The sequence below is a fragment of the Coptis chinensis genome, chromosome 4 (assembly GCF_015680905.1).
Source record: "Coptis chinensis isolate HL-2020 chromosome 4, ASM1568090v1, whole genome shotgun sequence".
Lineage (NCBI taxonomy): Eukaryota > Viridiplantae > Streptophyta > Magnoliopsida > Ranunculales > Ranunculaceae > Coptis > Coptis chinensis.
Genome location: NC_141459.1, coordinates 105,771,853 through 105,783,412, shown reverse-complemented (window position 1 = coordinate 105,783,412; position 11,560 = coordinate 105,771,853). Strand labels below are relative to the sequence as shown.

General features: G+C 37.5%; 2 protein-coding genes and 1 non-coding gene across 4 annotated transcripts; all 3 read right to left on the bottom strand.

The window, feature by feature from the left end:
- Nucleotides 1-412: 412 nt before the first annotated feature.
- Nucleotides 413-3,068, bottom strand: LOC147506643 (vesicle-associated membrane protein 721-like). 2 transcript variants are annotated; one of them, XM_086558727.1, is made up of 5 exons: nucleotides 2,650-3,068; nucleotides 1,933-2,074; nucleotides 1,732-1,852; nucleotides 1,297-1,359; nucleotides 413-709 (listed from the first exon to the last, which is right to left on the bottom strand). In XM_086558727.1, the coding sequence occupies exons 1-5, from the start codon at nucleotides 2,837-2,839 to the stop codon at nucleotides 563-565; spliced, it is 663 nt and encodes a 220-aa protein (XP_086414853.1). In that variant the 5' UTR covers nucleotides 2,840-3,068; the 3' UTR covers nucleotides 413-562. The 2 variants fall into 2 exon arrangements, with proteins under 2 accessions (XP_086414853.1, XP_086414854.1); XM_086558728.1 differs by lacking the exon at nucleotides 2,650-3,068 and adding an exon at nucleotides 2,148-2,184.
- A 134-nt stretch (nucleotides 3,069-3,202) lies between these two features.
- On the bottom strand, nucleotides 3,203-8,905 carry LOC147506641 (uncharacterized). Its single transcript, XM_086558726.1, has 2 exons — nucleotides 8,643-8,905; nucleotides 3,203-5,522 (listed from the first exon to the last, which is right to left on the bottom strand). The coding sequence occupies exon 2, from the start codon at nucleotides 5,256-5,258 to the stop codon at nucleotides 3,363-3,365; it is 1,896 nt and encodes a 631-aa protein (XP_086414852.1). The 5' UTR covers nucleotides 5,259-5,522; nucleotides 8,643-8,905; the 3' UTR covers nucleotides 3,203-3,362.
- LOC147506642 (small nucleolar RNA snoR103) lies at nucleotides 6,468-6,569 on the bottom strand. Its single transcript, XR_015194092.1, has one exon. It is a non-coding gene; the product is annotated as a small nucleolar RNA snoR103 (small nucleolar RNA).
- Nucleotides 8,906-11,560: the final 2,655 nt, after the last annotated feature.

Genomic DNA, 11,560 nt, shown 5'->3' with positions numbered 1-11,560 from the left:
ATTGATTGACAGTTCCATGTATGCTACAATGCTCATAAACAGGTTTCAACCTAAACTCTTTTGCTACAATGCTCATAATACATGCATATATCCAATTCCAATAACAATGTACTGGTCATCAGTATGTTGTTCAGACTTCAGACAGGGGTTCGGCTAATAGGCCTAAAGTTTATGCAGTGACAGACCAATCCTAGAGTTTATGAGGACCGAGTTTAGGGTTCTTAGAGAAACAGGTGTAGGGTCCTTGGTGGCAGCATCACTTCCACATTCAATTCAAAAATTAAAATAACCTCAGTGCTACTAAGATCAACAGGATCTTCCCCTTCTAATAATAATAATAATAAACTCCTGGCAATTCATATGCTGTCATACAAAACATCACATAAACCAAAAACTCCTAATGGAAAGAGAATACGAAAACCTTAAAAAAATTAATAGAATAAAGAAATAAATGGGGAAAAAAAGTTAGAACGAAAACTCAGAGGGCACATATTGGGGGGGATAGAGAAGACATTCAAGGTGATATTCCTACAAGCATGAATGGTAAGTAGGATTCCTCCAATCAACAGGCGGTGGTCCCACGGCAGACGGATAATACTACAATTAATATCAAGGCAATGACAATACCCAAAACAACCAGCTTAATCTTCATGTTAGCCACCCACATTTTCCTCCTCATCTTGGTTCCTTGTTGTCGGAAATCTTGTGCCTGCAAGAATACCAGACACAAATATCACATCATCTAATACTGGTAGACTGCTTAGTTCTGGAAAAAAACACATGATTCAAGTAACATATATAGCCTCCCTGCTTTGCATCTGCAAACTAGATCATCTTCAAGGATTTTAGCAATCTAGAACTCCAGAAATAGACTAGTAGGCTACCAATAACTTGTGATTTCCTACGGTTATAAACTAAAAATACACCTAACCGATGAAGCTGCAAAGTCGGAAACTTCAGTCTCAAAAATTTATAATATTTATAGGCATATGGCATTCTGAATTCCACCTATTGCTGAAAGGAAATAAAGGAGATGATGCAGTGTCTTATGATTTGAGACGAGAGCGTACAATGTCTGTTCCTTTATATCTTTTCTGTTGCACCTGTAGGCAATTTCTATTTACTGAAATATTCTTAAAGAACCTATAATCACACATCCTCTCTTAGACAGGCCATCATATTACTGGATGACTCCAAGGACACCTCTGAAATGAAGCTCGATGGTCATGCCTTTAACAATGGAGCATTGAGTAGGGAGCCTAATTGACTACACTAAATAACCATTCAAGTGCTCACCTGCGAGCGGAGATTCTCTGTTTTGTCCACCAGAAGTTCAATTTTTTCACCACGATCAAGAACCTGCACAGAAAATATGGCATTCATCACTTTTTTCCATGTATTTTGTTCCCCCATTTTCCAGAAATCAGTTAGCAGTTTTTTTCCGAAAAACGAAGGGTTTCACACTCGGTAATAACCATGGCGACGGATAATCCAATATACACAAAAATACCAGTAAATCAGTGATATATCCAAATGAATTTTTGATGTATCAATTTATATATTGAATATTCAGGGGCCTTGGTAATGACAGGATTGGGAGAACAAAGTCATGTCTAGTTTATAAATAACATAATCAATTTGGATTAGAAGATAAAATTAGTGAAATGAGTATCTCACTTCTAACACAGGTGTTACAGGTGCAAAAAGAATTGTCATTGATGCTTTCCTTACCTTCTCAATGTTTTCCATCATCACGCCCTTGACCTCTGAAACTTGAGCCTTCACTTTTGCAAGTTTGCTGATCTCGTCTGGATGATCCACACAATATTGCATATGCTCCTTCAGTTTTGGCCTAAACAGAGGCGTTAGCATTTCTTACTACAATCATAATAAAAGAGAAAGATATACATTCAAGTTTAGAAACAACATTACCCAAACTCCTTTTTTAAGCCATTTGGAGCAGAAGTTGCAGCTTTTCCTCCGCCATATCTCTTTGCAAACTCATCCTTTACACGCTCCAGAAAGGCAATAGGAACTTGTCTTCCAGCAGACTCAGCTGCAACCACGCAGTAAGCTGCAGTATACATGATAGAGACAAAATCAGAAAACACACATTAATAAAGGAGGAAAAAATAGGAGTTCAGCACCCATAAGAACATGTAGAAACTTCTTGGTATCACTTTCTTAGACCCTATCTGATAAGGAAAATGTGAAAGCATTTTAAGAAGGTTGCATGTAAATGACAAAATGTAATCTCCTTATCAGCATGCATTCTTACCACTTAAAAATTAACGGACTAATGCATGCCAACATAGAGAATACATTTCAAATACAAACTTCTTGGCATCATCATTCACCGCCATGGCGACACCAACGCGCACTGACTGTAAGTCTGTGATATAAAACTGCAGCTGGTTTCAAGTCCTCTATAGATAACATAAGGCCTTCACATTGCTATAGTAAACAGGAGTTCCATCCATAGATCTACAAATTTTATAAATAAACCTAGCATTTTCTTAAATTTAACAAATAATCCGTAAAAATCATATTACAGAAATCAAATCTAATGAATATTAAAATAAAAAAAAAAAAAAAAAAAAAAAAAAAAAAAAAAACATGAAAAATGGAAAGCTGGTTAGAATGACTTACTGAACCCATCTTCAACAAGGTAATTGAAAGTATGCCCATCACAATTGTACGTAAATCTATTATTAGAAGCAGGAAGTTTCTGAAGACATTGAGAAGCAATGCTTGTGAAATTTCCTTTGAATTCTGTATACTCTGCTAAGATCACCGTCCCCCTAGCAACAAAACTGTATATCAATGTTTGTTGCCCCATAATTCCTCCTATATATTCCCCTAATATATATTCAACTTCCCAGACAACGGAAATTTTTTGAATTGATTAAGGTGAAAGAGAAATGTTATTACTTTTTATGTTTTTGTTTATTTTGAGCAAGTGACAGCAAATAATTCCCCCCGGTTTTATGGCAACACTTATCAAATGTGTCAAAAAGAGATGGGCACCACTGCAACCCTGCTGTGATATAGCACTAGCCCATTGAGCAACCCCAAAATTGGAATACATCGGAAGATAATAAATCGGTTCCGTTACGCAATTTCACTAATCGCGTCACTGGTGGTGGCCTCTTACATAGACCGAAAAACTTAGTGTCATAGGAAGAAGAAGAGAAGCTGCAAGTCAGCAAGAGCAATTACATTTAAAATAAATAAACTATAAAGCTACACATCATACAATATACCAAAATTACAAGGCAATCAATCAAATCTCTTTTGCCCGATCAAAAAGAACAAGCACTTCTGTTGCCATTGCAAATGCTAAAACAAAATAAATTATCCAATTACTGTGAAATTTGCATCGCACATTTCTTTTGAGAATGGCCCAACATGTGGCAACGGCCACACTGAACAACTCTCTTTGGCCGCTTAAAGCTCTCTACGCGGAGAGCCTTCTTTTTAGGCCGACCAGGAGGCCGACGAGTCTTGGGTGGTCGTATTGCGGTATCGACTTTTGCACCTCCACCATCTGCTCCCTCACCTACTTCCTTCCATTGGTTCTTATCAGGGATTGGATTTATTATCTGTGAATAAGTCTCGCAGTAGTTCGCTACTGTGAAACAAGGTTCAGCAAATACTTCCGCGTTATGGCCACAGGAAAGAAGTGCAGCTGCTGCATGTGCACATGGTAAACCATAGAGCTGCCAGCGGCGACACGAGCACACACGAGTGCGTATATCCACAATATTTGTCCGTTCACTAGATACAATCTCAAACTCCACTTCATTTGCACGGAGTACTTGGTAACAGCGAGAATCTGCAATCGCTTCTAAAATGCGTTTCTCAGCAGATGGCACCAAAATTGATGTCCATGCCATCGCTTGGCTATGACGCTGACGGAACCAAGATGTCATCTGCTGGCGGATATGCTCCATCAATTGCACAATAGGAAGCTCATGACCTTCAAGTGCCCAGTTATACAACACTTCTGTTACACCCAAAGTGAAGTGTCCATATCGCACCCCTTCAAAGTATGCTATGGCCCAAAGGCGGGGAGGATATCGCGCAAACCACTGCATGACATCTTGTGAAATCTCTATCATCTCAACAACCTTGGCTTCAAACTCAGCGACAGTAAGGGCATACACAGCATTCCAGAAGATGTTCACCAACTTTGAATTCTTAAACTCGTCACGGAATTTCTCACTCACATGCCGAAGACAAAATCCATGAGAAGAACTAGGAAAATGTGTTTCAACTGCCTCTACGATGCCTCTTTGTCGATCAGATAATATGGTAAGCCTGGGCATATTATCTGTATTCACTCCTAGAAGCTTCCTCAACTCGGATAGAAACCACATCCAATTCTCATCAGTTTCTGCATCAACAATAGCCAATGCCAGCGGAAACAATGCGTCATCAGCATCAACAGCAGAAGCACAAAGCAAAGCACCAAGGTATTTCCCCTTCAAATGTGTTCTCTCAAGTTCCAAAAGTGGTCTGCAAGCATTTATAAAGCCGTATATTGATGCACGATAGGAGATAAAGAGGCGTTGAAAGCAATTCTCTTGCCCAGTTGCAATAACCAATGCTATGCTACCTGGATTCGTCTTTCTGATTTGCTCACAGTACGCAGGAAGAAGACGATACCCCTCCTCAAATGTTCCATGAACTGCAGCCATACTGCGTTCTTTTCCCCGCCAAGCTTGCATGTAAGATACAGCGACTCCATGCTGTTCTCTGATGTCTTGCAATATTTCTTTTGGTTTGTACTGTGGATTATCTCGAACACGTGCTTCTACAGATCTGGCAACCCAACCTACTGAAGCTTGCTGATGATGGAGGTTGCGAACTCCTTCACACGTATGTTCTCCTTGCAGAGTTCTGACCGAAAAGGTTGGTACACCAGGGCATTTGGCTACATGGATACGCCATGGACATCCTTCCCTGGAACACTTTGCTATAAACCGACTGCGATCTGATTTCACTATACGGAGATCAAAATGCAGCGCTATGGCAATCTCTTTTAGCGTTCTTCTGCAAGTTTCAACATCAGTGAATTCTTTCCCAATAACTAAAGAATGGTCAGCCACAACTACAGAATGGCCAGCTGCACCAAGAGATTGATCGGCTACAACTAGAGAATGGTCAGCCTCAACTACTGGATGATCACCCACAACTACAGAATTGTCAGTCACAGCTAAAGTATTATCAGCCGCTATTATAGAATGGTTGGCCATCAATCCACCAAAACACCTTTTCAGTCACTAAGAGTTCCACAGGTTTCTAATCATCTCATGTAGGGGCAGTCTACTCGCAATCTAAAATTTTCAGATTATAACCACCGCAGAGACCCCCCAAGAAAAATCCTCGAAACAGATCGTAATGATCAAACCTCCACCTCAAGATCAAGCTGATTGTGGTATCTAATGAGTTTGGATCATTTCTTAACTCTCCAATCATCTATAGGCATCAGTACCTCTTCCTAATAAGTTATGTGACGCCTGTAAAGAAAAATAAATAAATAAGTTCATAAGAAAAAATAAATATTTAAATAGTCTTAAGATGTCAATATCTAAAAAATGGCACCCCAAAATATATATATATATATATATATATATATGAAACACTATCTGTACTTCAAAAGCCCCTGCGTTTGAGTTTGTATGAATAGATGAAAAAAGACCAGATATGCAAACAATTACCACATTGTCACACGAACGCATAAAAGATACAAACTACAAGTTTCATAACAACTGAAATGTACAAGACACTTATTACAAAAAATTAAAATCCTGAGAAAGAAAAAGACCCTGAAAATATTGACAGTAGGTTTAGTTCGGATGGGCAAAGCAAACTAATTCACAACAGCATTCTTGCAAGCTTGAAGTGGTAACACGCTCTTCATAAAGGATGCTTCAGCCTCTTAGCTCAGTGTGCTCGAGATGTGTCCTCTTGATTTTTGAGGCATTGTCTGGCTCGAGAGTTTTTACGGCTACACCAAATTTGTTTGCAGTTGGCAATATGGACATATGGAGACTTTGCTTGAATTATACAACAACATCCATTTTTGGTTGGTTGGACACATGACATGGTGATCAACCACTTTTTCAACAGTTTTTTTTACCTTAATCTTCCAAGGACTACCTGGAAGACTGATTTGATTAGAAAAAGTTGCTAGCAACAACCAAGGTCGTGATTCATGGAATTTGTCTCTTAGAATATCGGGTAACAATTAACGACTGCAATTAACAAGGCTAGACCATTTAGCCTGGTGTGGGCCAAAAGCCCAAAACAAGTTTCAATTTATCAAGTGTAAAATATGCATCGTGAACCTCACAACTGCAGACCTTACTGAATACTCACAGGCCTCTATAATCACTCGAACACCAAGAGCTCCAGACTAGAGACATACAATTTACTATAAGGTATGCCCTCAATAGGTATCTAAATGTACGTAGGTTCATGGACAACGCTATACTCACTGCATGCCCACCTAAAGCCTACAGAATTCTATATGTCCATATTTACAGCAGGAACACATGATTAGCGTCCCACCAAGAATTAAGACAATCAACCTTCAAAATTCAATTCTTACCAGATAAAACACTTTACGTTACCAAATTTTCCAATCTTACTTTTCAATATAGAGGAAAAAGGAAAAGAAAACTTTCTAACCTTTTCTTAAAAATGAATCTAAGTAGCTCTTTTTATCTTCAATTATCCTAACTTTTCAATCTTACTTTTCATTACATAGAAGAAAACATCAACACAGACAACAACAGCAATTACACCTAAGCAAATATCTCAAAAACCCAATCAATAAATCGATATTTATATTGAAAATGAACAAAATCTCAAAACCCCATTATTAAAAATTCAAAAAACCAATAAAAATCAAAAGTTTACATGCCCCAGCTGAAAAACATTAAAAAACAAACAAGCCCTTTTATTCCAAATAAACCCTAGATCTAAAAATACAAAGTTTTGAGTCAGAAAAAATCCTTATGAGAAGAAGTTGGTGCAACACCGCTGCCATGAGGTCGAAGGATTGGAAGATCTTTCAGAAAACGGAAATCTTTTTGAACAATTGTAATTGCAGAACTAGTACATGTTTTCACCATTACTAAGTGTGAATTGTTCAACTACCAATGTAGAGATTGGTGACCATAACAACTTAAGGGACATCCCTTTTTTTATCAGTAAAACATAAATAATATTAATAAAACAGATGTGGGAGTGAAGAGTAACTGAGTGAGTCAGTAGCTAAATCCTTGAGGGTTTAACTGTCTAGCTGTAAATAACCTTGTGAAATCACCATTTTTGGACCTATTCTTAAACAAAGTAATTTTGTTAGACGCTAAACTTTAATAAGATGGGGGATGGGTCAGTAGCTAAAACCTTGAGGGTTTAACTGTCTAGCTGTAAAGGCTACGAAATGTCAAACAAACAAGTTGCCGTAAGTTTGATCTTAGCTTTCTACTAATAGCTACACTGGTATATGAAAAGTATCTTATTAACTACATTTATTTTCTTCTAATTTTTGTTCAGTAACAAAATAAAATAGATTAAGAACAAAAAACACCCAATTTCAACATACAAACAGTCGAAATTCAATAAAAAAAATTAACCCTAGATTGAAATCTATATATAAAAACTACCAATCAGACAATTGTAAAATGATAGAGAAATTTACCAAAATGTGGGAGGGAGTTTTGGTGTTTGTGTGTTTTCGCCAAAGGGAAGAAGAAGAAGAAGTGGATAGAAAAAACATAATGATGAGAATTGTAAGAGCGTTTGAGTGTCGAATTATTGTTACAATTTCAAGGAAATATGGGAACTGGTTTTGAAATTTCACACTATAGACCACAAACATAACAACTTAAGGAACTTGACATTATACTCATTAAGCTACATTTGTCTAAGATGTAAGCCAAATTAAGGAAATGGGGATGCCAGGAAAACAGCTGAAACCCTACATTACCAAATGGGGCCAAAATGTCCAAACGGAAGTTAACATTATCCGCTAAAATCAGTTACTATGTCATTCTAACCAATGATAAGGGGTTTATATACTGCGGTGGAAAACTATTAACTATGTGAAAGAAATGCAGCTTTAACAAACTAGCTAACTTATATAGAGCACAAAAACTCACACATTTTTACCCAAATAACCCTGTAGCTAGTGTTTTCAGCGGAAACTTTACAAACGTATGGGACTTGTAAACAAAAAGAAAACAGCTTAATCTTCTATACTCTAAGCAAAACCCTACATTACTAAATAGGGGAAAAAATATCTAAATTTAAGTTGAAGTTCCTACACTAAGTCACTTACTAAAGCATTATGATCCACACAATGCAGAAGAAAGTATTCCAACTAGCTAACTAACTAACACTCTCATGAAATGAAAAAAACAAGCAAAACAAAATTCCTAAAAGACCAACAAAATCATTCACATTTTCCAACTACATAGGCAGGAAATAAGATGAAGTAATTCAATTCCAAATACCCTTTTAAGTCAAAACAAGTTTCTAACTAACATTCACTCTAATTAAGTAAACAGACAAGAAATAATTCAAAACAAATAACAAAAAGATGAAATGAGAGAATTGGTGTTAGTTACCTTGGATCGAATCGTGTGAGGAACCAAAAAGTTTGGTTCTTTTTTGATGAATTGAGTTGTAATGAAACCCTAGTTTTTCTTTTAGTAATGAGACATTAGAAAAAAAAAAGCAAATTTATTTTTTTGCAGTGTGAAGAAGGAAGGCGATGGAAACCATATCCCAATTCTATTAAATTACGAAATTGCCCTAATACGTATTCAAGATTCCTCACGTGCGGGTTAGTTCTCAACCGTTGTATAAGTCTCGAGATATGAGAATCTGCACATGTTCAGATTGGGTTAGCTGGCTTACATCCTGGTTATGGATAGCCCATTGAGCCAGATTGTGTGCCCCTACATTTTTTTTTTTCGATAATAACCCTCTGCATATATTACATGTTTGCTAAAGGTTTAACTGAGTCATAGACCCATACAAAAGGAGGCCCAATGCCTGCATATTTCTGAGCCCATTTACACAAGTCATGGGCCCATCCATTATCCATCCTTTTAATCCATCCGAACTATACATTAGTATCCAAAAACACATAATTTCATCCCAAGATCACAATACTTCTACCTGATTGATTCCTTTTGTTGCCATCCCAAAAATGATCCATTCCTTACCTTTTATCATTTCTTTGTATCTCAAAGATCGACATATTTGTTGTCTCCCCAAAATTTGACCAACCTCCTATTTGTGTGCATACCTTTTATCATTTCGAATTTCAAATTTTATCTCAACACCCAAAACCGAAAATTATTAAATTCCAAAGCATTTCGGATGATTTCGAATTTCGATATTTGAACCTCCTATTTGAAAACAAAATTTCCCGAATTCGAGTTTCCCAATCATGAACTATGGTCACAACACCACAACCGGCTCCCCGCGAAAATCCTATCATAAGCACCATCAAAATAAGTCTTATTCCAGTCATGATAAGAAACTTCCCCTATCCTATTGTCAGAAGAGTTATAAACTAGGCCACTGTCAGGGGTACTTTCAGATATGTTAATTTCATGAGACATAGCTTTGAGAACCTCTGCAGTCCTCCTTCCCACTTTCTCATAAATCACGAAATTCTGTGAAGCCACATTTTAAAAAAAAAGACCATTTCTGCTCTCCCATATTTCCCTCAACATCATAATACTATATATCCCTACAAACCTGAGATCCTAATCCCCTTTCTCTGTGCTCCATAGTACAAACTGTTCAATCCATGATTTCAAAGTCCTGTCCTGTTGCACATCCACCCTCAGCCTTATCTGGGAGCCAAACCATAACTGTCTAGCCCATGCACACTGGATCAATAGATGATCATCTGTTCCTATAGCCTTCCATCACATCTTACATGAGTGATCCCCCTTAAATTTATGTTTCCAAGCTATTTCTCCAGTGGGTAGTCCTCCCACATAGGCTTTCCAAAGGAAATGTTGGGTTCCTGCATCTAATCCAAGCTTCCAAAAGTTTTCTTATTATCTTGGCATTAATATTAGAACATTCTCCAATCTCATACTCTTTAGTCACATGTTTATAAGCTGATTTGACAGAGTGTCTACCTTTAGGATCCCCAAACCAAATGACTTTATCCTTTGTCTCCAGATTAAATTTTTCTGAAGCAATTCTTTGACAAGTAGACTCAGGAAACAATTCTCCCAGCCTGTCATGATTCCATTATGAGTGGTATGTATCAATGACTTGATCCACCCTTAGAATGTCAGGGTTGTAACCTGGGAACACCTTATCTCCCAAATATATAAGTGTGTTATTTAAAAGAATCTAGGGCTCAGAGAGGATAGGTATATCAACTCCATCTCCTACCTTCCAAACCAAACCCACCTTTATTTCTTGCATAGCTTGACTCACCCCCCTCCAGAAATAAAATTTCTTACCCTTTGTAGTCCCTGTTTATTCTCTTCCCCAATGCCAAGTATATATGATATTGAAATACCTAGCCCATAGGGACTCAGAATCTGTCAACAATCTCCAACAATGCTTTCCTAGCATAACTATATTCATCTCCTTAGCTTTCCTGAACCCCAATCCTTCTTGACCCTTAGATCTACACAACTTATCCCAACTCAGTGTATGTAAAGCATTTGAGTCCTTTGACCTATTCCACCAAAAATCCCTATTTATCTTATCCAGACTATCAGTAATCTTCACTGGTAACTTGAAAGCCCCCATGGCATATATGGGCACTGTTGCCCTACACTCTTGATAAGGGTAATCCTTGCTGCTTGAGACAAAACATTTGCCTTCCATCCTGAAACCTTCCTTTCCAGTGAATACACCAAGTAGGAGAAAGTCTCTATCTTCTTCCTCCCTATAATCATAGGTACCCCCAGATATTTATCCTTCACATTCAGCCTTTTGATTTTCTAGAATCTCAGCAACAATCTTTGATGTCTAGCATGAACATTTTCACTGAAGAAAGCACTAGACTTTTCTAGACTAACTTTTTGCCCAGAAGCATCACAATATTTCCCCAATATGGTCTTTAAACAAGCAGCCTCCCCCAATGTGGTTTTGTTATACATAATGAGATCATCTGCATATAGTAGATGGGAAATAGGAGGGGAAGTTTGACTAACTTTAAACCCAGAGAGTTTCCCTTTATATTATGCTTCCAGTATCATCCTAGATAGGGCTTCAGACACTAGGATGAACAAATAGGGTGATAAAGGGTCTCCCTGTTGCAGCCTTCTCTTAGGAATGATAGTGTTAAGAGGGAACCCATTTAGAAGCACTCTAAAAGAGGCTGTTTCCAAACACTTTCTTATCAAGAAAATCCATTTTCTACAGAACCCAAACTTTTCCATAATCTGATAAATGAACTCCCATTCCACTCTATCATAAGCTTTCATCATGTCCATTTTAATTGCCATCCACCCTTGTTTTTTCTTTTTCATCTAATTAAAATGGTGAAAATTTTCACTAT